The 26,707-nt window shown below is 46.3% G+C and overlaps 1 protein-coding gene across 6 annotated transcripts in view; it reads right to left on the reverse strand.

Moving 5' to 3' along the window:
- LOC146811779 (CD276 antigen-like) overlaps window positions 1-26,707 on the reverse strand; it is a 296,310-nt gene that overhangs the window by 100,554 nt on the left and 169,049 nt on the right. For all 6 annotated transcript variants that reach the window (XM_085618764.1, XM_085618769.1, XM_085618766.1 and 3 more), the window contains one exon: window positions 24,838-25,119. In XM_085618764.1, coding sequence (XP_085474890.1) covers window positions 24,838-25,119 — 282 coding nt within the window. The remainder of the gene's footprint in view (window positions 1-24,837; window positions 25,120-26,707) is intronic.

The raw sequence follows: 26,707 nt of genomic DNA on the forward strand, positions 1-26,707 counted from the left end.
TCCTTGACAGAATAAAGAGCCAGATGTGAAAAAGAACATACAGCACATACGAATGTAACACATGTGCTCTCATCAGGAGCATAGCTTCCATTGTGCTCCCATCAGGAGCGTAGCTTCCATTGGTGCAACAGGTGCAGTGGTACCAGGGCCTACAGCCTCAAAGGGGCCACTAAATCCTGATTATTGATGTATTTTGCAATTCAAACAGCAGCCAAGGGAAACAATTTCCTTCCTCGCACTAGTGCCCATGGCACACTGACTCTGCAGTTTGTTCACATGTGTGGGGCAGGGTGGGAGAATGGTCATGAGTGCCAAAATGCATTACAGATCATGTTCATTCACCGTCAATGAATGGCAAACTAATGTTCAATTTCAGAGAGATAGCATTCCCTTCTTATTGAATGTCATCTATTTGTTTATTTGTCTGTGTGTAACAGTCTAACAGGGAATGATATATTGACTCATGTGCAAGGCACAAGGGAGTATTAGAATGCCATGTGGATGTTCATCATGTAAAAAGCTAGAGAGACACAGGGGTCTGACTAACAACTCCAGCGACAAAGTAGCTTATAAAAATTGACTTACTATATATCTTTGAAATATAATAGTGCTTGCAAAATATACATCACTAACCAAATTGACAATGCTGGAAACTCTTCTAAAGAGCTTTTTAAAGTTTTACATGACTATAAATCCTGAGGCCTGCTCTCAGACGATTCAACCCTCACAGGAATTATGCAACTTTTTTGCTGACTTCTGAGATTAAAATCACATCAATTTACCCAAAAGTTGCCTCTTTATTGAGCCAGCCTAAAACTAAACTGAACTTTAACACTCCTTCCAGGAAAGATGGGCACAGCTTGAGAAAGTTTGAAACTTTCTCTCTTGAACAAATACAGAGTGCCTTAGACAAGGCTAAATCTGGTTCTCCTTCTGATCCTTGTCCGGCAATGTGACTCTCTAAGCAGATTGAGCCAGCTATTAGATTTCTATTTCATTTATCAATAGAGTCAGGGAAGATTTCCATGGCCTGGAAATCCGCACAGGTTTTGCCAATTCAAAAAAAGGCCACTTTAGATCACTGAATTCTCACAAATTATCAGCCAATATCCTTGCTTCTATTCTTTGGCAAGCTTTTGGAAGATCTTATTAACAACAGCTGTCAGTCTACCTGGACGAAAACAATATCCTGAACCCTTCACAATTTGGGTTCAGATCAGAGCACAGAACAGAGACAGCCTTAGTTGTCGTGACCGACTCCATAAGATGTTCTTTTAATGCTAACATTCCCTCTATGCTTGTGTTCTTAGACCTGTCCACAGCTTTCGACACTGTGTTGCATGATAAGCTGCTGTAAAGACTAAATGAGATAGGGATCTATGGGACAACCTTGGAGTGGTTTTGTGACTTCTTGGAGAACAGATCTTAAGTCATTTCACTGGGTGACTAAGTCATGGACCATGCTGATTGACAAAGGTGTACCCCCGGGATCTTGCTTGAGCCCAACCTTGTTCAACATATATGTGGCTCCTCTTGCCAAGTTTATTAAATCCTTTGGCTTTGAAATCCTCTCTAATGCTGATGACACTCAGCTGGTTATCTCCTTCAATAACAAGGTGGATTAAGTGAAGGAACTCTTCTGCAATTGGATGAAAACGATAGCAGAGTGGGTGTCAGATATTTACCTTCAGCTCAATGCTGAAAAGACAGATTATGTTTTTTGGGAAAGCCCCTAAAAATGTGGACTCCTGATTGGTGGCCATCAAAATTAGGAAGTGCTCCTATCCCTTGTCAGGTAGTAAAAACTCTTCGTATTAAGTTGGATCAAGCTCTCACAGTGAAAGAGCAGGTCCTATCTATAACAGGCACCTGCTTCCATATGCTGCGTTTATTGAGGAAGGAACTTCCTTTTCTTCCGTTGGCAGCCAGGAAATCCTTGGTGCAGGCTCTTCTTGTTAGCAGGCTTGATTATGGTAATGCTCTTTTGGCTTCTGCAAATGAAACATTACTCTCTATGCTACATGTAGTGCAAAACACAGCTGCATGGTTCATTTGTAATCTCCCATCCAGATCGGCATCTACCTCTCTTATAAGAAAGTTACACTGGCCACCGGCCAGAAAGAGAATTACATTTCAGATCTGTTGCCTGACCCACAAATCTTTAGTTGGGAAAAGGACCAAGCTATCTACACCAGAAGCTTAACTGCTCTCTCCCTGTGAGGAATTTGCGATCAATGGGTAAAGAGCTACTTACCATTCCCCGCATTCGTCGATCTAGATGTGGAGACAGATCTTTTTTCTTTTCTGGCCCCCACCTACTGGAATCATTTGCCTTTTCACATTCATGTGTGCACTGTGTCAGGAACCCCTGATTGAACTAGGAGAGTGTGTCCCGGTGCATCCCGAGCCTGAGGTTCTACTGCTACACACACAGGCTGAAGATTACTCCTTTAAGACTCCGTGTGATGTGAGCGGGGAGGAGCCCTGTCCTCTGACGTCATCGGGGTGGACCAATCGGGAAAGGAGGTGACCGATAAAGAGGAAGAGGATTCCGGGTTGTCGAAGAGCGTGAAGAAGGAATCGAGTGACACCGGAGAACCGAGGGAGGAAGTAGCGGATTGCGAGAGCCATCCAGTGTTTCCTGCGCAGCTGTCCGAAGCCAACGTTCGGGAGACAGGAGAGAAGCCAGGAGGGCAACTTGACCACGTACCGCCCCGCCACTCTCCTGGAGGAGTGTGGCTGGACAAAGTACGGCGTCGTGTACAAGGGTTCTCGGGGCATTGGGTGGAAAGGGGAGGCACCTAGAGGGAGGACACCGATACAACGAGACTGCACCTGGTGGCGGAACGTGGTGATCCCTCACTAACCCCATCCCAGACGTGAATAAGCAAACCGGCCAAACCACTTATTGTGGCTTCTGTTTTTTCTTTTGAGTTTCCGTTTCTTTCCATATACCCTCCCGGTACTTCGGGGGAAAACGCTGAGTATCCTGGCCGGATCCTCTCTTGTGGCAACGAAGCCGGCTGGGGACTTGATGCTTAGCCAAGAGTTATATTGGAAAAATAAAAGCTACTCATCTCAAATACATCCTTGCCTGTGGGTTCTCTGTTCTTAGCCTAGAGTGCCGGCCCTGGAGTTGCATCCCGACACACTGATTACACCAAATTCAAGAAAGCATTAAAGGCTCACCTATTTTATTCTTGATCTCTGGTCTGGCTGTTGTGTCTATCCTTAATGCAGAGATACCCCGCTGGGGTGATTTGTGCGCGATATAAAATTAAATTAGATAAATAACATTAGTTTAGTAAGTGTTTGACTTGGTTAGGATGGGACATGCGCAAATGTCTAAGTGCAATAGGGAGTTGCATTCTGGAAGCTTACAAAATATCACATATTTTTAACTAGATGGTTTGGAACTGACTAGAATTGTTGTGTTTCGTGCAGATGTGTATGAGCAGATGTGAAAACAAACTAATACAAGGGTCCCCTGGCTTGAAGGAGAGCGGGAGCAGGGCAAAATAGCCAAACAAATGACTGATAGCCCACCTCCTCTCTCAAGAATATAATAAATTAAACCTTTTTCTTCCTACCTATCATCATTATTCATAGTCCTTTATAACATATGTATGGACTTTATGTGGCATTCAATTTTACTGGGCAATGTTTTGTATGTATATGAAGTTTTGAAATAATGAAAGCTAAGGCAGGCCTAGGTAGCTTTCAGTGCCTAATTGATTTTTAGATATCCAGTTGAAGGGTGATCTCACATTTGAACTCCCTAGAATTTTATCACTAACGAACATTGCTTCTACTGAGAAAACCTCAAATGTTGGACACTAGGTTGTGGTTAGTTGCCCCACCAACATTTGGATTTGGAATTCATACTTTGTATCCTGAGGAAGGTGAACGAGTATTTGGTTGCTTCACCGAAACGCGCTTCGCCATGGACTCAATATGGAACAGTGATTGATAAACAACCACAAGGGTTATCACAGTATACCAGGAAATAAAAGTGGAAATAAATAATGCATATGTATTCAATGAGGGGCATCCCATCTTGCTTGAATGAATAATAACTTCTGATATAAGTGTGCTATCTTCTAATGAAAATAAGAAAAAGACGGTTTTTCTGTGAAACACTGTTTGAATTTATTCACATATTGAGATATTTGTTTGTTTTTTAGTATGGTCTGAGTGGAGTATATGAAGTGTGAATGGGTTGGCAGGGTATGAAATGAAGTTAAAATATTGAAAACTGGTTAATGAAATCGCTGGTTAACACTGTGATGTAAATGGATTTTTTTGAAATATGATATAAAGGACTATAAACAAATGATGAAAAGTAGGAAGGAAAATATTTGATTTATTGAATCCTCGAGGGAAGGTGGGCTATCACTCAATTGTTTGGTTATGAACAGATGTGTACAAAGTATGAGAACTGCAGGATACGTAATTTGGTAACCCTACCCTCTCCATCCCCATCCTCCATGCCTTCCCTGCCGGCATTCATTCTCACCATCATACCCCTCACTGCCCCACCCATTCACCATCAACCCTCATCCAACTACCTCGCCCTCCTTTATCCGCATACCAAACCTAAATTCTTCCCTTATTTACTCTTGACACAATACCCCAGTTGCAAACACGTTTCCTCATCTATGGCAACTTTATCTGTTCTATGTGTCAAGAATTCCTGTCATGCGAGGGGAGGAAAACGGTAACCAGCGAAAACGGACTACATCTCCCAGGATGCTTAGCGGTTGAGAGGTTATGTAAACAGGAGAGCTGTTACATAACTCAAGGAAAACACGCCCTTATGTAAACAGGAGAGCTGTTACATAACTCAAGGAAAACACACCCTTATGTAAACAGGAGAGCTGTTACATAACTCAAGGAAAACACGCCCTATAAAGGGAGGAACCGGGAGGTACAACGCTGTCGGATATTGTGTTTACACCGACGTACCTGCTTAGTGAAGAGCAGTGTTCCGGAGTGGTGCTCCAGTAAGGCAAGAACGGAGGTAGGTCGAGTCGTTACTCCCTGGGCCGTGTCTTGCCCCATCGTCACCTGTGAAGGACCCGGAAGCTCTACCGGATAACCATTGAGCTTCGCTTTTTGACTCGGCTGAGTCAAAGCGCAGTGGCGCTTTTGCTGGTTGGAGTCGTAACTCCCAGCCCGACCAGAGATACAGGGACTGCCAGCTGTAACGCACACCAGGAGGTGTTTGCCGCGTTACAGACTCGGAAGTCCACAGGATCGATCGAGCGGCTGCTCTCGGTTCAGTCTTCTTTGCTTGTGATTGGGGTATCGGTGACGCATCACCAGGAGGTGACTCCGCGTCCCGGTGCAGTCTGAGGAAGAGGTTGAGCGGCTGCTCCCTTCAGGTAGAGACCCCGGCTGGGTGTTTCCCTGACTCCTCGATTCTCCCCAACACTCTTCGTGCCCCTCACAGCCTACCGATTGGCATTGTCGGCCATTTCATTTCTGCCCTCTGTTGGCATACGCCGGGATCGGCGTATATGCAGAGGACGGTTAGGACCATCCGTGCTGTGGGCTGGTAACGTACTTAGCCTGGAGGATTCCAGTGACTATAACCTTTGTTTATTCCTTGTATTGTTTTTGCCTTCATTAAAATAACTAAACCTTCACAAGTGGTTGCGTTCTCATTATCGTGTCTGTTAAACAATCCTGAGACGTTCAGGGCGTTACACTATGTAAGAGTGACCTTGTGTCACTGTTATTGTTAACATGTGAAGTGCATTTACACCTTGGGTGATTATGCGGTACAGAAATCTGTGAACTAAGTAAATATTTCAATCGCGCACTATATCCAATAAGCTTCCCATTATGAGTGGTATGTTTAATTCTGGTTCCGGTGCAAATTTTTCTTGTAGTATTTCTACAAAGACAGGCTCAGCAAGCTCCTCTGTCCACTTAACAACTATTTTAGGACACAAGAACGCGTGTTCTCTCCTACAGACAAATAATATTCAGAGGTAGATCCCTTGCCCCAAAATGAAGAGCTGATCTGATGTTGTTCCAACCAGCCAGAATCATTCAACAACTGAGTAACGTTGTATCCCAGCTGGATATACTTAAGTTGCCGAGCACTGCTTACGGCAAAGTTTGATTGCAATTCTTGTTTAGCGTCAAAATATAAAGGAGGTACCCTGATCCTTGGAAAAGGGATGGGTATAGATACACAAACAACACAATCAATCAATCAATCAAGGAATTTATATCGCGCACTACTCACCCGGAAGGGTCTCAAGGCGCTTGGGGGAGGGGGTCTGCTACTGCTCGAACAGCCAGGTCTTGAGCTGTTTCCTGAAGGCGAGGTGGTCCTGGGTCAGCCGCAGGTGGACGGGCAGGGAGTTCCATGTCTTAGCCGCCAGGTAGGAGAAGGATCTTCCTCCGGCGGTGGCTCTCTGGATGCGAGGGACGACGGCGAGGGCGAGGTACGCGGATCGTAGCTGTCGGGTGGGCGTGTAGAAGGTCAGGCGGTCGTTGAGGTACCTTGGGCCCAGGTCGTGGAGGGATTTGTGTGCGTGGGTGAGGAGTCTGAACGTGATCCTCTTGTTGACAGGGAGCCAGTGCAGGTCTCTTAGGTGGTTCGAGATGTGGCTGCGTCGGGGGGCGTCCAGGATGAGACGGGCGGAGGCGTTCTGGATACGCTGAAGTCTTTTCTGAAGCTTGGCTGTTGTACCGGCGTAGAGGGTGTTTCCGTAGTCTAGTTTGCTGGTGACGAGGGCCTGGGTGACAGTCTTCCTGGTCTCAGTCGGGATCCATCTGAAGATCTTGCGGAGCATGCGGAGGTTGTGGAAGCAAGATGAGGAGACGGCGTTGACTTGTCTGGTCATCGATAGGGAGGAGTCCAGGATGACGCCCAAGTTGCGTGCGTGGTCCGTTGGCTTGGGTGCGGTGCCCAGGGCCGGGGGCCACCAGGAGTCGTCCCATGCAGAGGGCGATGGTCCCAGGATGAGGACTTCTGTCTTGTCCGTGTTCAACTTCAGGCGGCTGATGTTCATCCATTCGGCGACATCTTTCATCCCTTCGTGTAGGTCGGCTTTGGCGGTGTCGGGGTCTCTGGTCAGGGAGAGAATCAGCTGGGTGTCATCGGCGTAGGAGATGATGTTGAGGTTGTGTTGGCGTGCGATGGCAGCGAGGGGTTTCATGTAGATGTTGAAGAGAGTGGGGCTGAGCGATGATCCTTGCGGGACGCCGCAGATGACTTCGGTGGCCTCAGAGCGGAACGGAGGGAGGCGTACTCTCTGTGTTCTGCCGGAGAGGTATGAGATGATCCATTCCAGAGCAATCCCCTGGATGCCGGTGTCGTTGAGGCGTTGGACTAGGGTGCGGTGGCAGACAGTGTCAAATGCTGCGGAGAGGTCAAGGAGGATGAGTGCCGCTGTTTCACCTTTGTCGAGCAGGGCTCGGATGTCGTCGGTGGCTGCGATGAGGGCGGTCTCTGTGCTGTGGTTGGCTCTGAATCCGGATTGCGATGGGTCGAGGGATCCGTTCGTCTCGAGGAAGGCGGCCAGCTGCTTGTTGACGACCTTCTCGATGACTTTGGCAGGGAAAGGAAGGAGCGAGATAGGGCGGAAGTTCTTGAGGTCGGTCGGGTCCGCAGTTGGTTTCTTCAGTAGTGCGCTGAGCTCGGCGTGCTTCCAGCTCTCTGGGAAGGTGGCTGTGTCGAAGGAGGCGTTGATGATGTCTCGGAGGTGGGGTGCGATGGTAGAGGCGGCCTTGTTGAAGACATGGTGGGGGCATGGGTCGGTCGGAGATCCGGAGTGGATGGTGTTCATCATGCGTGTCGTGTCTTCGAGGGTCACTTTGGTCCATGTCTGGAGGATAGCGGCGGGGTGCGTAGGTTCGGTCGATGGGTGCGGGGGTGGAGCGCCAAAACTGTTGTGGATGTCGGCGATCTTGCGGTGGAAGTACGAGGCGAGGGAGTCGCAGAGGTCCTGCGAGGGAGTGATGTCGTTGTTGCTGGTGCTGGGGTTGGAGAACTCCTTGACGATGTTGAAGAGCTCCTTGCTGTCATGGGCGTTCTTGTCCAGTCGTTCCTTCAAAGATTTCTTCTTGGTGGTGCGGATGAGCTGGTGATGTCTGCGGGTGGCGAGTTTGAGGGCGGTCATGTTGTCGGTGGTCTTGTCGAGGAGCCAGGCCTTCTCGAGGGTGCGGCAGGCCTTCTTGGAGTCCTTGAGTTCGTCGGTGAACCAGGGGGCCTTCTTGCTTCTGGGCCTGGTGAGTGGGTTCTTCAGTGGGGCGAGGTCGTTGGCACAGGAGGTCAGCCATTGCGTGAGGTCGAGGGCTGCTGTGTTAGGGTCCGTTGTCCGGACCGGTGGGTTCTGGCTGAGGGAGGTGGTGAGCTGGTCGACGGTGATCTTGCTCCAGTTTCTGTGGGGAACCTGCTTCGGGTGGTGGTGGACCGTGTTCTTCTTGAAGCTGAAGTGGACGCAGCTGTGGTCAGTCCAGTGGAGTCCGGTGCAGTGGCTGAAGGTGATGTGCTTGCTGGATGAGAAGAGGGGGTCGAGCGTGTGGCCGGCGTAGTGGGTGGGGGTGTTGACCAGTTGCTGGAGTCCGAGGTTGGCGAGGTTGTCCAGCAGGGTGGTCGTGTTGCGGTCGTTGTTGTTCTCCAGGTGGAAGTTGAGAATCCAGTTGATTAACTAGATTCTGGAAGTTTAAAATCAAGGAAAAAGGAACTTTGTGTTGTTTGTGAATTCTTGTTTAGCGACATTGTTGCCGAATCACGGAAAATGTATTAATAATCCCCGATGAAAGTAGGGGATTGTCCAATATTGGCAACTCATGTTTGACCCTATAGATTGTAAAAGTTTGACTTATAGTTTTCCAAGCACACATAGGTGTAAGAACAGTATTTCATTCATCTGTTTAAAAACAAAAGGGATGATTGAATGTCATTGGGTGGCTATGTCTTGGTTTGTGAGACAAAACGAGAAGTTGGGACAAGGTAAGTGTACCACCGGCTATATCAAAATCCATGCTTTGTGCGATGCTGCTCCTCACAGTTGCCAAGTAAAACCATTTAAAGTCAAACTGAATTGCCAATGTGCTCACCTTCCCTGCTGTGATGGCATTAGAAATGAAGTAATTATAACCTGTAGTTACTCAAGAAAAAAAGAAGAAAAGATCAGGTGAAGCTTGAAACATTATTTTTTTTTAACTTTTTTTTTTATCGCCCAAATGCTTCAGGAGTTCTTCAGTAAATGCTTCGACAGCAGGCAATGTGGTATCTAGACTTAGGGTAATGATGGCAATGGCACCAACATAAGCTAGTATTTTTTGTGAAAATTGTATAGCTCGGAATGACTGTAGAGGTCTTGATTGTGATTACAGAATCATTATATAAAGCAAAAGCAGCAGAAACAAGGGGTAGCCCTGTGGTGTCCCATAGTGAAGATCAAAAGTAGGCTAACACTTCTGATTAATGCAGCAGGCTGTGACGAGGTGCAGAGACACGCTTACAAAGATGAGTGCGTTACAAAAGTTGCGGAATTAAGGTGGACCCTTTAGGCATTACGGTATATAGTGCCCAAAGGTATATGGTCTTGTGCAACATCAAGCATTGCTGCTAACAAGTTTGCATAGTTACTGTGCTTTGGGACTAGAAGAAATCCATGTTGCTTTTTGGATACCAGGGTCTAAAGGACGGAATTAATTCTATTAGCTGGAAGTCTTACATAGTTTTTTCCAGTTACATTCAACACTAAAATAGGACAACACCACAAACCTAATTTTGATTTGTCTTTCTATTTAGGAAAAATAACCAAATTTGCACATTGCCAGCGCTCCAGAATTTTATGAATTTCCTCAGCTTTATCAGGAGCCGGCAGCCGGCAGAAAGATAAGGAGTAAGAGATCTTTAAACTTCTATTAAAATTCTGACTGCAGCTGTCTTGACCAAAGGTTTCATGGCTGGGAGCTGGTTCTATAGTTTCACCCAGGTCAGAGAATATGAGTGTACATCAGAGAGACCTCGAGGTGGCTACTGTTACCTACTTTGTTGCCACAATCAGCGATAGAATATTATCAAAGCGATAGAATATTATCAAAAGCGGATTCTGTACTAGTGTCAACGGATGATATACCTTCATAATGAGGATTTGTGCTAAATCTTACAGAAATCTCTCGAATAGACTGAGTCAGTTTGCTAAATAGTTTTATCTACAATAATTGGGTATCCTTTGTCATCATTGCTAAAATAATAAGGCCAGAGATGGATGGCAGGAAAATCTCTCACATGAATTTACTGTTGAGGTATAGTTCAACATCCTCCTCTTTTAGGGTGAAGGTCAAAGGGAAGCAGCACAGAAGTTGGGTTTCTATTGGATCTTACATGAATGGCGCCTTTAGGGTGAAGGTCTAAGGGAAGCAGCACAGAAGTTGAGTTTCTATAGGATCTTCCATGGATGGGTCATTTTGGGTGAAGGTCTAAGAGAAGCAGCACAGAAGTTGAGTTTTTATAGGATCTTACATGGATGGTGCCTTTAGGGTGAAGGTCTAAGGGAAGCAGCATGGAAGTTGAGTTTCTATAGGATCTTAGATGGATGGCGCCTGTCGCTGAAGAGAATGCAAGCAGTAGGGCCGAACTCTTGCACTTCTGCTAAACACTGTTTTTATCCAATACTAAATCATTGATGCCAGAACCTTGTGAGAAAGACCAATAATTTAGTCATCTTGGAGAGAATGCAGAGTTTGCAAGGCTTTACTTGGCAAAGGTTGTACTGAGAAAAACCTTCAAGAGTCTTGGAAATTTGTGCACAGCTGGAAATTCGGTATGAGCATTAGAATCTCATTTGCATCCAAGTTGGAATTGCTACCCCGATTGCAATGAGCACGTGAGTGACACGGTGTATGATTCCCACATTGGATTTCTTCCCTTCTAAATTCACCATCTGTGTGCTATAAATATCTAAGGCAGAAAATCCTGGTGTTTGGATTAATCTCGACTTCAAACGCATCAATATGTCATCACTTTTTATTGCCTCGTAATCTATGCAATGTGCCCCGCCCCCGCCCCCAAAGCTAAATATACGTCTATCTGAAAAAGTGAGAGCATCTCGGTCTAAATATGCAAGGAACAGGAATTAATAGATTTTTTTCACTTTCTCTTGTGTTTTTTACCATTGGCCTCGCACCCAATCCAGTGCTGCCCTTTGAGAAAATATTTTGGAATCTACAGCAGAATTTGTGACATCTCAGATCGCTAGTCTTTAAGTTGGAATGTGTTTGTAGACTTACAGTGAAAGTTGAAGAGATGACAAATAGAGTGACACAATTTATCAAAGGGGTTGTGGTCTGGCGCTGGTGCAGATAGCTGGAAAAACGAGCCCTTCAGTACTGATCCCCGTTTGTCTGACTCTGCTGGGGGGAGCATGCACCAAATCCAATGGAGCGGACACCTCTGCCATGCATGATCTCTCCTCCATCCGCCTGAACGAGTTCTGTGTACATGGCAATACAATTTTCAAAGTGGTCAAGTGGTGCACTGTCCAAGTGCCTGCGGTCTGCCAGGTATGCAGCTCATGGCGGTGCCCGGCTTCTGGGATGATAGTGAAGTGGAGGAGGCCACATCCAGAAGAGAAGCTGCAGATGAACCGGCACTGCAACTTGCCCTTGCCTGGTCCTGTATTTCTAGCAAGTGCTAGGATTAACATGAGTGGAGAAGTGCCAACCAGAAGGTTGCATTGGCTGTCCTGGGTACATCGGAATCCCGCTATTACCACGCCCTACTCAGAGTGGGTGTGGGTTCGCAGGCTTGCAGATGGGTAGGCATAAGGCCAACACTGTGTAAAAGGGGTCCTGTCCCCATACTCTCTATTTTTTTAAAAACGTTTCTTTATTAGTTTTACTGCACAGCAATGACATAGCAGTGAACACATTACCTTGCAATTATCTCCAATATGAAACCCCACTAAGGTACATTTAAAAAATCCCCAGCGGAGGGTTGAGCTACCCATCCCCTCTCTCTACTTACACCCAAGATGTACATCTTTTTCTCCCTGGAGGATCCTGAGTGGCAAGATTACAATTATACTTCTAGAGCACCTCCCATGCTTTCCGTACCTATGATGGGGGCATCAGAGGGACTGCGGTGACCCACCATCTGAGGGACTCTCTCCTGCAATGTGACTCAATACTCTTTCCAACCCCCAACTAAACTGTCCAAATGGTCCGCCCACATTTGCAGGGCCTTCTGTCCCGTGTCACCCCCCCCCCTATTCAATTCAATATGCTTCTCGTCCCAAGGAGACATTCCACCAAATCTCTGTCCCGTAAGTTTATGTGGGGGGGCTACTGTTACCCATCCGACACATTGCGACTCTTCTATGTACTAGTATCAATGCCAGGTTCAGGAATCCATGGAGCATCTTTTTCCTTTTTTTCTTGGGATTCACTTTTAATATGCCCGGCAGGGACTCAATCTCTAATTTGATCCCAGTTACTGCCTCTATAGTGGAGTAGATCGAGTCCCAATAATGCCTCACAGGGGGCCAGTTCCAAGCCATGTGCAAAAATGAGGCCATCTATGTCTGGCACCTGGGGCAGGCAGCACTGGTCCCAGGGTAAATTTTACTTAGGACCACTGGTGTAAGGTACATGCGGTGTAAGAATTTAAACTGCATTAATTTAAATTTTGCATTGTCCAAGACCGCTCTCACCTGCACTCATGCTTTGTCCCAGGCCTCATTGTGAACTGATCCTTTGTATCAATTGCTCAGTCAGGTTTTCCCTTTGACTCTTTATGGAAGTTGTCACTTATGAGACCTCCATCCATGTGTGCTATGGTGTGTTGTGGAGGACCTAATTGTAGGATGACCTCCAAAGTCCATGAAGGGGGGGGGGGGGGGGGAGTGAGTGCAAGACTGGTCCAAATCTCTCTGGCCGTCCTCCCCGGCTTTGTGTATTAGAGAAACTGGCCAGGGCCCACTACAAACACATCTTGATGCACTGGGAAAGGGAGAATAGTATCTCCTGGGTAAACATCCCGTTGGGTCTTACGCCCACTCCCTCCACTGGGTCATCGTCATTGTCTCTGTTATGTTTAGGGTTGAGGCACCCATTGAGCCAAGTCCCCATCAAATGGCGGTAGCCGGAGCACTCGAGTTATGATCTGCTCCCAAATTAATCTGGTCTGTCTGACAATGTAAGGGTATTTTGCGGGGATGCGGGATTCCCTTATTAGGACCTTAACCAGGAGTCGTCCCTATGTGTGCCACTTAATAATCTCTGTTCCCAGTTATCCTCATCTGTCCACATGCTGAATGCGGCATGCATAGCGGTAGGCTTCCAAGACTGGGAGCTCCAAGCCCCCCTCCTCCAAATGAGGGTATGAGTAAGGCCAAGGAAAGGCTGCTTGCCTACCTGCCCAGACCAGTTTGATCAGGACACTATCTAATGTTTTAAATGTGGACAGTTGTAAACGGATTTCCACAGGGTATAAAGACAGAGTGGCAGAACCACCATCTTCGCCACTGCCAACCGTCCCATGACAAAGTAGCAGCAATCACGACCAGAAGTCAATAGATACCTGGAGTCCCCGTATCATTCTCCCCATGTTGTATTCAAAATATTTTTCTGGGGTGTGGGCCATTTCTAGTCCTAAATACCACATGTTTTTTTCAGTTTCCAATTTCAGCCCTAAATCCAGAGCTCTGTAGAAGGTTGGAGCGGCAGATTTGTACAGGGGAAGAGGGGACTTTTTCAAGTATTTATGTGGAGTCCTGAGACTGCTCCGAATCATTCCACGCAACACACTAACATGGGAACTGACAACTGTGGGAGTCGCAAATAAAACAACGCATCATCAGCAAACAGGGACTCCAAATGGGTGATCTCCTCCACACTGAGTCCCCACTCCACCAGTTTTTAACAAATTTGAAGTTCCAGTGCCTCTATAGGCAGTGCAAACAACAGTGGGCACCCCTGTAGTGTCCCCCCTCTGTATGCTACATGCATTCCAGACTATTTTGCCCAGTCTCACCCTGGCTGTTAGTTGTTCATAGAATAATTTAAACCATTTACCGAACCCCGGGCCTATTCCCAATGCGTCGCGATCACCTCTCAGAGATAGTCGTGTTGAGTGTATCAAAGGCCTTTTCTAAATCAATCGCTACTATGGCTATTTCTTCGTCTCTTTCCTGTACCAAGTGCAATACATGTGTCTGATGCAATATGTTCATGACTGTGTTCAATTGTGGTACAAAACCACATTGGTCTTCCTGCAGCAGTTCTCCCACCACCCGGCTTAGCCGTGTCACTAAGGCCTTACATAGTATTTTTGTATCGGAATTAATCATGGTGTTTGACCAGCTCGACAAAGGTTCAGTTCCTCGCCCCCCAGGTTTAGGATCATACAAATGATCCGTTCCTTCCTTGTGGGGGCAGGATCCCAGCCATGAGCACCCCTTGAAGGTTTTCTCTTACCTGTCTGGAAAATGTTTGATACAGATCAGTCAGGAAGCCGCCCCCCTCTGGCGGTCTGTTTTTAGGCTTCACTGAGCTCCTCGAGTTTGATTTCCCTCCTAAGGTCCTACCACAAGGTGACCTACAGAACAAGAAAGAGGAGTATATCTAGGTATTGAGCAATAAGGTTAGGCACTATCGGTGGCCCCTTGGTGTATATTTGTTGTAAGTGCTAGGCAAGCATCTTATTAAAAACAAGTTTTGCAACGGCTACCATATTGTCTGGAATGCTTAATGCTAATATTGGGGTGTGTTGTTTCTCTCTGTTTAGTATCCAGGCCTGGAGTCTACTCAGTTTGTCTCCCTCCCTGTGAAGACTCTGCCAGTTTTCCTGAAGAGTGTATTTGTGTAGTCTGCCCCATGTTTTACCCAGTGTCCTCCCCATGTCCAGCAGCACCTGCCCATATGGGGGTAAGGTGGGGGGAGGCCTGCTGCAGCTCCGCCAACCGTTCACCCGCTACCATTTAGAGGATGCAGCTGATTGGATCATGTGGCCTCCAATGGAATTTTCACTTCAAACTGGCCATGATGGAAAGGAACAAACTAGAGAAGGACTTTTTTTTTAAGAAACAAGCCTCCCACCGAAACTGAAGAAATGGAAAGAGGACATGGACTGGTGTATGGTGAGAGAGAAAACAGTCTATGTAGCTCGGGGGTGTCCCAAAAAATGGATTGAAATATGGTCTAAATGGAATGTGTATCGGGGGAGACTGTGCGAACCCCCATCTATCCCATCACCGAGGAGCATTGTATGGTGTAAATCTCACTGCATGCCTGGTAAATTTGCACGCTATGATGACAGCAATGTGCTGATGCCTCTAAAGAACGGAAGCTATTATAATGTACGATACATGTCTCTGTAATGCATGACTTTTGTTTAAGTTCAATAAACAGATTAAAAAAAAAAAAAAAAGAAACACGCCTCGGGCTTAAAGAGGAATCAGAACCTATTGAATAGTGACCTTCCTGATGATGCTGAGCTGAGTAAGGGTGAGAGCATACTCCTTAGGTCAATGAATGCCCTGTGTGAGGGGTTAATGCATCCATCAGTTACCATTGATGGTGCCGTGAAGGCTGTGGAACACAATGTTGAGGGACTGTCGAATATGGTAGGTCAAATTGAATGCAAGGTGGCAGATGCCATTAGTAAGATCCAGGCTCTGTGATGCTGTATCTGAGATAAGATGAACTGTCTTGAACAATTCATGTTGTATATAGATTTTATGGTTGATATTGTTTTAAAGTAGGACCAGAGTTGTAACACAAGTCCCAGAGCCACTGTGGCATAGGAGTGCCCCCAACCCTCTAAGGCAAGCAGAATTCATCCCAAAGCCAATGGATATCTGGGAGATATGGAAGATTGGGGGCTCTCATCACATTGTACGGGGGGCCCATCATTTTGTGTTGCGCCACTAAATTGGAGGCCAGATTCGAGGCACTTGAAAGCCAGAGGCTTGTAGCAGATATGAGTGCTGGGTGCCATAGCTTTAACCCCCCTGATGACTGTCTTCTGGTTTAAAAACTAGGAACTGTTAAGGGACTTCTCAAGCCTGGCTCGTAAGCGGCCTAAATTAATGGGTTGCAAAGCCTATACACTGGGAGCAGAAGAGATCAACCAGAGGGTGGGACCATTATGATTGTGTTGAACTCTGCTGAACCACAATCTACAGTACTGCAAACAGTGAACAGGGTCGAAAGGGGGGGGGGGGGGGGTTATCTGCTCCTCTTTCCAATCGTGTGCCTTCCAACCTTAACAAGAAGGAAAGAAGTGCTGGGCTGCTTAGGTGTTTGAAAGCTTTCTGGCTTCTGTGAGCTTGCCTATCTAACAGTTCACCATCATGGGAAGAGGTATTTGCTGCCAGGCATGATAAATAAGTGGATTTGAGCCTGGTGGTGGGGAATCCACCGTAGATAGTCCAAAAATCAATGTATCCCAAACTCCTCTGCCCAAATGTAACATGGGCCCCTTCCAAGTCAATATTGATGTTTTCGGGTGCAAGAGGCCCAGATCACAGAGTCCTGGTGTCAGTTAACTGAGATATCAGGCATCCAGACACCAACATTAAAGAACAGGATAGAGTTGAGAGGGGCAACTGGAGTCCAAAGTGGTTAGAAAGTCACAGTTCAATACAGAGGTCTAAAGGTGCTAGGGATGAGCTAGCACCTACACACAATCCATATGTGGCACATTTTTGTAGTCCACATCTCAAAAAGGTTTGCTTGTGGTCAAGTTGTTCAGTTGGCGAGGCATCCATGCAATGAAATGCACACCTTCATCTTATGGGAATTGAACACAGGGATAGGGTCTAACACAACTTCAAAAGAAGAGAGTTTCGGAACCATAAAGCCTTGAATGAAAATGTAAACAGCTCGATCACCTGGAAATTGGTACTAGCCAATGGGATAGTAGCCTAGGCCTAGGATAAAGAGAAAACATCACTATGTCCCTCAGTGACTAGAAAGGCCTACACACAAGCTCCACCAGAGTCAATGATAATTAATAAGCTGGACGTGGGTCCTTGTTCTCCTGGTCTGGGTCAATCTTTTCCTAAGCTTGTAGATTACATACTTCTCTGCTTCTCGGGCAGGTCACGGCAGCAGGACCTCTTCAGTTACAAGGCCAGTTCTTAGATTAAAGGTTAACAGTGACACACAGGGTCTCTCCAGGCTGGTGTCCATAGTCTCAGTACATAGCTACTGCTCATGAAGGTCAATAATTATCTTTATTTAGGGCACTTTCAGGAAGCAAGAGGAAACCAAAGTTCAAGTTCTTATAAATCCAAACACTTCCAAAGAGAACAAAGTGCATTGTCCAGGGTTTTTATGCCTTCTTGGGTTTTTTTTGCAGACCAGTGGAAAGGGAAGGGCACCAATAGTAATAGATTATGGTTTACACTCAAACTCTCTCATCCACGGCCCTTGGATTGCTTGCAAATATCAAGCTCAGAACAAAGCAACTGTTAATAGGAATATGGCAAGGATTGGATCTATATTCCCCTAGTCAGCTCAACAACTATGGGGTCTCCAGCACTGGTATCCTGGGACAGGATCAAGAGGGTGTGTGTGTCCACAAAGAATGATCAGGACAACCACAACATGAAGGAGAACTCATTTTATGTGGTACATATTACTCACCATTTTAAGTAGGGTGGACCGCTCACGGTCTCTGCCACAGGGCACCATTCCCTGTGCACACTGTCCCCACAGATAACTAGCATGTGTAACACCACCACCGGTTCAGTGCTCATGCTGGGATGAAAGACAATTTGCCAGGTGTACAGAGAATGACTGGATTCATGAGTAAGGAATAAGAGAAATGTATTTAAAGATATTTAGATAGGGGTGCTAGAGAGCCCAGCAGCAAGATGGCTGCTGCTCAGCAGGGCTCTGCCGGTCATTTGAGCTGCATTGGATTATTACCTCCACACTCAGCCACTCATTGTTTTTAACCATAACAAGAGAACTCACTTATTAAAACCCATAAGGGTATCTCTTAGCCATTTTTTAAATCTACTCACACCAATCTACACTTAGAGCACCTCCACTTCACATCTGCATCTTATGCTAAAAGCCCTCCGGCAAAGTGCCCCCTTGAGGCCTGCACTTGGTGTATACTAACCTGAGTTCAGAGACCCCCCATCTTGGGCACTGACTGTCGGGGGGTCCACTCAACTCAGCAGTGTCTTCCTCCGGGCCCTCATGCCCACCACTGAGACTCTGCTGGCGCCTGTGTGCTGCCGCTCATTGGAGACACTCCTGCATCACTCTGCTCTCCGACCGGTTTTTGGAGTGGGGCCCTCATGCACATCCCTGTTTAGCACTGTGAGTTCTTTGGTGGGGGCCTCGCAGACAAGCCCACTTGTGCCTCTTGTTACTCCCAGGGCAGCGCAACCAATTGAAAGAGATGCTACCTGGCACCTGCCTGCCCTGTTGGACTGCTAGCCATGTGGAAACTTGAAGCACGCCTGTCAAAACTGGCAATTGAGGGTAAGCGGCAGACGCAACATACTGAGCCAGACTGAGCTGCGGAGGTCCCCAGTGATCCGTCCCAGGGCTCTTCTCTGCAAGAACCAGACCTGAAATATATCTTAGTGGACATCAAGAATAGTCTGCACACCATCAATGCCAAGATTAAGCTTCTGACAAGCCACCTTGAACACATGAAGAACGAGCGGATAGCATGAGGACCTGCTTGACCACCTTGAAGCCCTTGCATCCGATGCGGAAGACACTCAGACAGCAGCCAGTAAACACCTGCTTCATATGGACAAAGTCCTCAATGTCATCAAACTAAAAAATGAGGACTTCAGAGCGTAATCCCGGCGCAATAATCTCCGCATAATTAGGCTTCCAGAATCTTCACGATTGAAAAAAAGGAAGACTTTGTGGAAAGGATGCTGCAATCGCTATTTGATTACGCTCTGTAAGCCAAATGAGCTCACTGGTCACTCAGTCCGTGCCCTCCCCCCTGCACTCCAGCTAGACCTATACTTGCTGGACTTCTTAATTACAGAGATCGTGATGTGATCCCCTGGCCAGCTTGATAGCACTGCTCTCCAACATCAGGGCAATAATAGCTCCTTTGATCCTGATTTTACACTGGCAGTACAGGCGGCACGCTGAAAGTTCATCCAGGCCAAACTACTTCTTCAGAATGCTGACAATGCCTACTCCTTACTCTACCCTCAAAAGCTGCAGATCCACCACAATGGAAAGCCCCACTTCATTGCAGATGCCAAAGCTGCACTAAAATTCTCCCAAAAAGTTTTGACCCAGTAAGCAACTCCTCGAGCATCCCCTACTCATCACGCTGATAGCTGCCTCAATGACAATGAATAACGTCCTACGGAGCCGCTGGCGCTGTTGCACCCTTAGTGATGCGTGTCACCTCTGCGGCTGGACTTCAATTGCTGCCGCCGTGTCACCTGTGCCCCTGTCCATTGGATGGGAGGACACCTCCAATATGCTCTGTTACTCTTATGATACTGACTGTGTGTTTTTTTTGTTTCCACACCAACTTCAGCTAGAGTACACTCGCTCTCCATCGGCTATGCAGTGCCTTCCTTACTGGGTAGTTTGCCTGGCTCTTTGACGCCCCACCGAATAATTTCTTCTATTTATGGTAATTTCTGGGATGTGCTTTTGGGGTGTGGGGGGGATGGGAGCTCTCAACCAAGTTCTGGGGTTGAAGAGGGTGGGGGTAGCTTTGTTTACTAGTTTGTGTTTCTTGGTTCTTTCTCCCAAAATATCACAGCTGGCAAGGCTCCACATTGAGTCACCACCCTACGCAGCTGATGGGCCACGCTTGATCCATTTCTTTTACAGTATGCCACTCTCATTTTGCAGTGTGATGACCACTACCAGATGCCTGACCTGGAATGTCTGCGGGTTGAACAAATAGCAGAAAGGCAGGTCAAAATACACTTATCCCAACAGGCACCGCATTGACCACGGTTTTCTTCAAGAACTTCATCTTCCTGTGGAAATATGGATTTTTATGATCAGTTATGTCCCCTATCTTGGACCCCAACGGTTTCATGTATAAACCATAAGTACATGTATGTTTCCTCCAGTTCCAGTTATGAAGACGCAAACACTTGTGCGTCCACCGTCAACATGTCCTCTTTCAGATCCGCCATGAATGGGCCGGATATTCTATTCCTAAGTATGAAAGGCCACCGGCTTTATATGGTTCACTTATCCCATTTTACAGTTCAGACGAGTAGGCCCTGATTCTGCCATCAAGTCTTTTCTGCCTTCTGCCTCTGAAAGCTCCAGTCTGAGCTCGCATCTGTACCCATGAACTTTGTCCTACTCCCTGCGCGGCTAACGGTGCCTGACTCCAGCCTGTTACCTGCCAAAAACTGTATTTTACCTTCAAGATTATCTGCTTTGCTCCGCTCCCTATCCAATACATTCCTGTCTAGTAGTTTAAGTAAACATTCTCCCAGCTACCGAGCAAAGGGCCCGGCTTCTCTGTCTTCATGCAAGTAATTAATAGCCCTATTACTATGGAAGATTTCTGCCCTCGCATCTAGTGTAGACACTTAGACGCTTGTACACGCACTAACGGACAGTATAGTCAGTATAGAATAAGATTCTATCCTAAGAGACCTTTCTTTCTGGATAACACAGTTCTTTAAACATAGGATATTAGATATGATTTGGGATTAGGTTGACATAACCCCAGACTTCTGTCTCCACATGTAGAGCTAAATGTCAAGTCCCCTTCATCCCCTAGTTACACGTCAATCACACGTCATGCTGCTGCGCGCGCATCTCTGCCAAGTATTTCTGCTGACATTGCGAAATTCTTTCATGGAACCACCCATTTATGACATCATACCTGATGACGTTCTTTAGTTACACCCACTTTAGTTACGCATGTATGTTCTTATCTTTGTTATCAACTGTTACGCCTCCTGCATCTGTTTCACTGTAATGCCTATTGTATATAAATGATTACTTGTCAATAAAGTGGGGTCCTTCACTTCCTGAACCTTCGTGGTGATGGAATATGGAGTCCTCAATTCGAATTGATTTTGGAATAAAGCCCGTTCCGAACCTCTAATACCACGGATTCTGCCTCTTATTTTACTGAGCTATTATTATAGATTTTCCGCATCAAATTAAGTCCCGGTAATTAAATTATTTACCACCTCCTGCCTATGTGCGGGATGGTGTGCTGAGATGCATGTGTCCTTAAGTTCCAGTTATGCTAGGGGGACCACCGTACTCCTACACAAGGGCTTGTCCTGGCATCTGAGCCAGGCCATCTGTGATGTTAACAGGTGGTATGTTCTTCTTGCTGGCACACTTCACACACTCCCAGTCATTCAGGCCTCAATCTATGGCCGTAACACTCAGTTCTTTGCCAAAGTGTGGCAACTGATCACCAGAATGGGACCAGGAGCTGTCATTTGGGGGGAAAATTTAATGTGGTCCTTGATCAAGCTGCAGACCTCTCTGGAGCCCCATGAGCTCCTAATCTCAGTACAGTGTTGCAAATCCACACACGTATGAGTGATAATTGTTTAACCAATGTCTGGCGGCTGATGCATGCGAAAAGCATCAAGGGTATCTGTGTTACAGTTAACAGTCGTGATACTCAAACCGGACAAGCCTGCCACTCATTGTGATTTGTACGGGCTGCTTTCAGTGATAAATGTTGATGATAAAATATGCGCTAAGCTCCTCGCGAACTGCCTCTTTCCTCTGCTGCCTGATATTATCCACCCGACCCGTCGGGGCTTGTGCCAGGCCAGTCCACGGCTCACAATGTTTGCACAATGTTTGCCCTTATACATGCTATAGAGCCACAGCTTGCTGCCGTCGCTGTTCTACTAGACGCCCCAAAGGTTTTGGACCCGTTTCCTATCACGTGTGGAACTCGATACGGATGCCCCTTATCCCCAGTCCTATTTGCTGTGGCAATGGAACATCTGGCCGCCTGCACCATGCACACAGGAGACTTAATTTTACGGCCAGATGGAGATTAGTGTCCATGTATGCTGATGATGTCAAGCTATATATCTGAGAACCTCAAACACACTTAGCCCCCACCATTCGTGTAGTCATCAGATTTGGTGGGTATAGGGGCATCCACATAAATTGGGCCAAGTCTATACTATTTCCCCTCACCTCGGGTACACATTTATTAAAATCTGACTATCCCTTGCAATGGGCCACTGAACCGGTATATTACCTGGAGATTTGGCTCAGTTGTGACTTAGAGGAACTGTGGAGGGCTAACTATGGCATGACCATGGTGTGGGTGGGGGAGCGGATCCCGACTTGGACTAGGCTATCTCTGTCTTTGACAGGGCATATCACTATTGCAAAAATGGTTGTCTTACCCAAATTCATGTTTCTCTTTCTTAATCTCCTGATCCCACTTACTGCCCAGCTCTGGGCCAGAAAACAGCCAAGGATTGCATAGGAGACACTCACTCCACCGTTTCAGCATGGGGCCTCAACGCACCCGACATAACCCTATCTGTATTCTGTGCACAAGCCCAATACCTCACTTTTGGCTTTACCCCACAAGCTTTCAAACCCATACAGCGATGGAGGTGGATCAGGTGGTCCCTTGTCCCCTGGCCACAGCACTTCAGCCCTACAAGCCCCCCATGAAAAAATTAACACAGGTGAGTGTTTTCGCTGGGCCGTGGAATGGCATGTGGCGTCACACCCAACTGCCTTGCATCTCCGCTCCCTTCATCCCCCTTGCACGCAATCCGCACTGCTGCAAGATGACGGTACTAGAGGAAGGACCTACAGACGAGGTCTCTTTAATTTTGCAGACTTATACCCTAATGGTCAATTTTTATCCCCATTTTTTGCAGAGGAGGCTCCCCGTCTCTCAGCGCTGGGCATCTTTTTCTACAACCAGCTCCGGGCTACCTGCCAGGCAATGCAGATCAAGTTCCCCACGCCACCACCCATGCTCAATGTGCTTGAACACATGCTAACCAACACCTCCTCATGGGGGTTAGTCACACGCCTATGCACTGAGATGCAGGGCAAGGCGCAGGTGAGTACTCTGGCGGCTTGCAATGCCTGGGACCTAGACATTACACCCCAACCCATCACAGACGTGCAATGATTGTATTGCTGTGGGCAATCTGCAGCCCTATCACCCAATTAGAGACTGCAGCTCATCCATTTCAAATTCCTGCATAGGCTGTACCATACCCCTGTGCCATTGCTTCACATGGGTTGGTTGATGATGCACGCAGGCCTCATTCCTCCATCTCGTCTTGGAATTCCCTCTGGTGGTGGGATACTGGTCTGCAGAATACTCGGTCCTGCCTCAAAAAACTGCTCATTTAGTGCTGCATACCCCATTAGTTGGACTTTTTGGATACGTTGAAGATGTCCCCCCAGCAGTTTGTGTCTCACACCAATGCTTCTGCTTTTAGCCAACCAACGGATTGCTATGCACGGTGGGCAGGCGACCTGCACCAAAGACGGAGACCTGGCTACAAGATGCATTTTATTGCCAGGAGCAGTTTTCCACCTACTGGGAACTCATGCCACCGAGATCCCGCCCGAAGGACATTTGGGAACCCATGTTGGATTACCTTAGACAGAGAGATTAACCCCCCTCGCCGAATGCAGAGGGGGCTTTGCCCAATACAGGCATCTCCACTTTGTTCAATGATGTTGCCATTGACCTAGACAATCCAGCCCATGGCCTCCTGCTAACCTGAAACTCTGCAACATGGTGTAGATTGTAGTACTGTGCCTAAGTGCCTTAGACTTTCCTTTGATTAAGTGCCGATATAATGACTCACTATATACTACGATGAATTTCCTTCTATTTTTGTCATCTTTCTGATTGGGTGTTGTTGCCATGCTGTATTATGTGTTGAAATGTACTCACTGCTGTGCCTTGCCTTTCCACCATTTTTTTCCTTGCCCCCGTCCAAGGAGGCTGTTGTTGTTAACTTTCTGAAATACCAATAAAAACTGTTTTAAAAAAAGTTTGGGAACGATATTTAGAAAGGAAGGATCCAGTTTTTTTTTTAGAATTGGCTTTGTGGCGTCTTCCTTCCAAACTTGAGTAACTCGCTCAGTTTCCAAGGAATACCTAAAGATGGGTTCAATCTCCATGGCAGGCATAGTCATCCGCGCCCTCATTTGTTTGACAGGGATGGGAGATAGGGGAGAGTCAGGTGGGCAACAGAGACCAGCTCAGTGATACTTTTATCGGAAACAAGACAGAAATTTGCAAGTGAAGCCTTTGGAGGAGCTAATTAAACAAGGTTATTGCACCGTATTAAAGCCTATAACGCTGTGTTGAAGACATATGTTGTTACAAAAAAATCCCATATATTATCTTTGAAGCAAGGAATTTGGTGTTGATTACCCACTTTTTTAAAAAAAAAAACATGGTAGAAGATTTGCTCTCTAATAGTTCTTGCTAGAATTTCTTCCGAAGTGCTAACAGGATAACAGGCTGAGCTGTCAGGATTCATTGAAAATACATAAATATGCGTATACATACATAGAAGCTTTGGACCAGTCATCTGTCATTGGTGTGCATTTCATGCTGTGGGTTTTATTGTGGTTGTATAGGTCAGTGGGTGAAAGAAAGGATGCATGAGAGCAAGGATGGGTGAAATAGAGCATGTTTGATGGCTTATCATTTATAACCCCAACCTACTGCAAGTACAATTGCTTGTTTTTTAATATGTACAAGCATCTAATTTAGCTTCTTTGTTGGAAAAAAAACAGAAAATGAGCTTGAATGACTGACCTATCCACTGTTACTTCAATTAACTGAACAACCTGCATTCACAACTTGCACTGCATGTCAAACACAGTGTGAGAATGTGTTCCTACCTTCTATGGGCTGGCATAGAGTGTTATTGTGCCGCGTGAAGCTGTTTCTCCAGGAGCAGCAGAGAGTAACCCTGGTCCTGTGGAAAAGCCGCAGTGTTCCAGTAATACGAAATAGCCCCTCGGAGTCCCTGGTCACCTCCTGTGTGCTGTCCCCATCAATGGTGCTCCCGTCCTTGCAGTGCCACTCCAACTCGGCTTGTGGGTAACCCTGAGAGAACTCACAGGCACCAAAAATGGTCTCCCTCCGGCGAGAGAGCAGGAGCCTTCCATTCTGGTATGGAGCTGATGGGGGGGGGGGGGAGAAAAGAGCAGTGAATGAATAAACAAGCGGGAGGAAGGACGAGTTAAAATAAAACAGCAAGAGAGATTAGAGGGCAACGCATAGGACATGAAAGTGAGGTCGGTGCAGTATCTGGCGTCAGTAAATGCTGTACCACTTGCTGTTATCCGGTATAATCAAAGCAACTTCGCTATTGGTTCGCTCCTGCTGAAAAACTGAGGTAAAAACAGGGACGCCAAAGTCGTCTCACTAAAAATGAACGTTTTCACCTCCAGGATCTTAAGAAGCTTTTCTGAGGTAATATCAGGGTGGGGGACTGTAGTAATTATATTTTAGGACATACTTCATTCACTTCTCTTAAATACGCCATGATCTTTTCTCTTTTTGAGAGGTTCTAGAGGCCATGATTTTCAAACTAAAGGCCTTAGTTTGGTGATGCAATTATATAAATTTGTCTTCATGGGGATGATGTCAGTCAGGAGGAAGCTAACATAGCCCTTAGCCAGGCAGAGGTGGATTTAGCTAAAAGGATAATTGTTTTAGATAATTTAGAGACTAATACTGTTCCCCATACTTCCACATGCAAGATTTTGAGTTGGAATATTGCGGGGCTGAGAAGCAAATGCAAGGACGAGATTTGGTTGGAAGAAATTAGGTCGTATGATATTTTGGCATTTCAGGAGACCTGGGACACAGATCATCATTTTTATTTGGATGGGTATGCACATTTTTTTATTTCTGCTAAACAGGTACATCATGGCAGGGCACAGGGAGGTTTATTAATGTGTTTTTCCCTAAACGTGAATGGCTCTTTAAAACAGATCGAAGCAAGCTGCCATAATTGTCTGGCAGTAGAGCTATCCCGCCCCCATATGGGGAAAATCTTATTGGTTAATTTTTATAATACTCCCAATAGTGACAGTACCATTGAATTTTTACTCCGCCTAGAGGATTTTTTGACTGCTTATCAAGCAAATAATCCGCAAGCTGAGGTCATTGTTATGGGTGACTTTAACATTCACCCCTGTCAAAAAAATGGTATCTTTGACAACCTAGATGGACCCCCATATTCTGCTCTGGTACACTTTGAACATACAGAGCAAGGTGAGTCCCTTGAGAAACTTTTGGCCACTCTAAATCTCTATGAATCTGGTTGTGTTAAGAGTGGCCCGAGGGTACCTACCTTTAAGGGAACAGCCACAGGTACAATCATAGATTACATTTTCATGACTGCCGCAGTCTTAAGCAGCGTTATCTCCTACAAGGTGGGGTTTTCTGTTTTTAGTGATCATAACCCTGTAATCTTAGAAATAGCTCAGGGGGCCCAATTTTTTACAGCATCTGAATGCAGGGCAATTAGTCGTGAGGTGACACCAATGGCTCAAGGAAGGAGACTGAAATGGACGAAAGTGATCCCAGAAACCTTTGTAAAGGAAGTTTTGTCCAATACAGAGAAGGAAGTTAATATCTGTTTGGACTCTGATGCATCAAATACATTGATTATAGATGCTTTTGAAAGTATCTGTAAGCATATCAATAGTAAATTGACGAAACAAATGTCCCTTGAATTTAGCATCAGAGGGAAAAGTT

The sequence above is a fragment of the Triturus cristatus genome, chromosome 7 (assembly GCF_964204655.1).
Source record: "Triturus cristatus chromosome 7, aTriCri1.1, whole genome shotgun sequence".
NCBI lineage: Eukaryota > Metazoa > Chordata > Amphibia > Caudata > Salamandridae > Triturus > Triturus cristatus.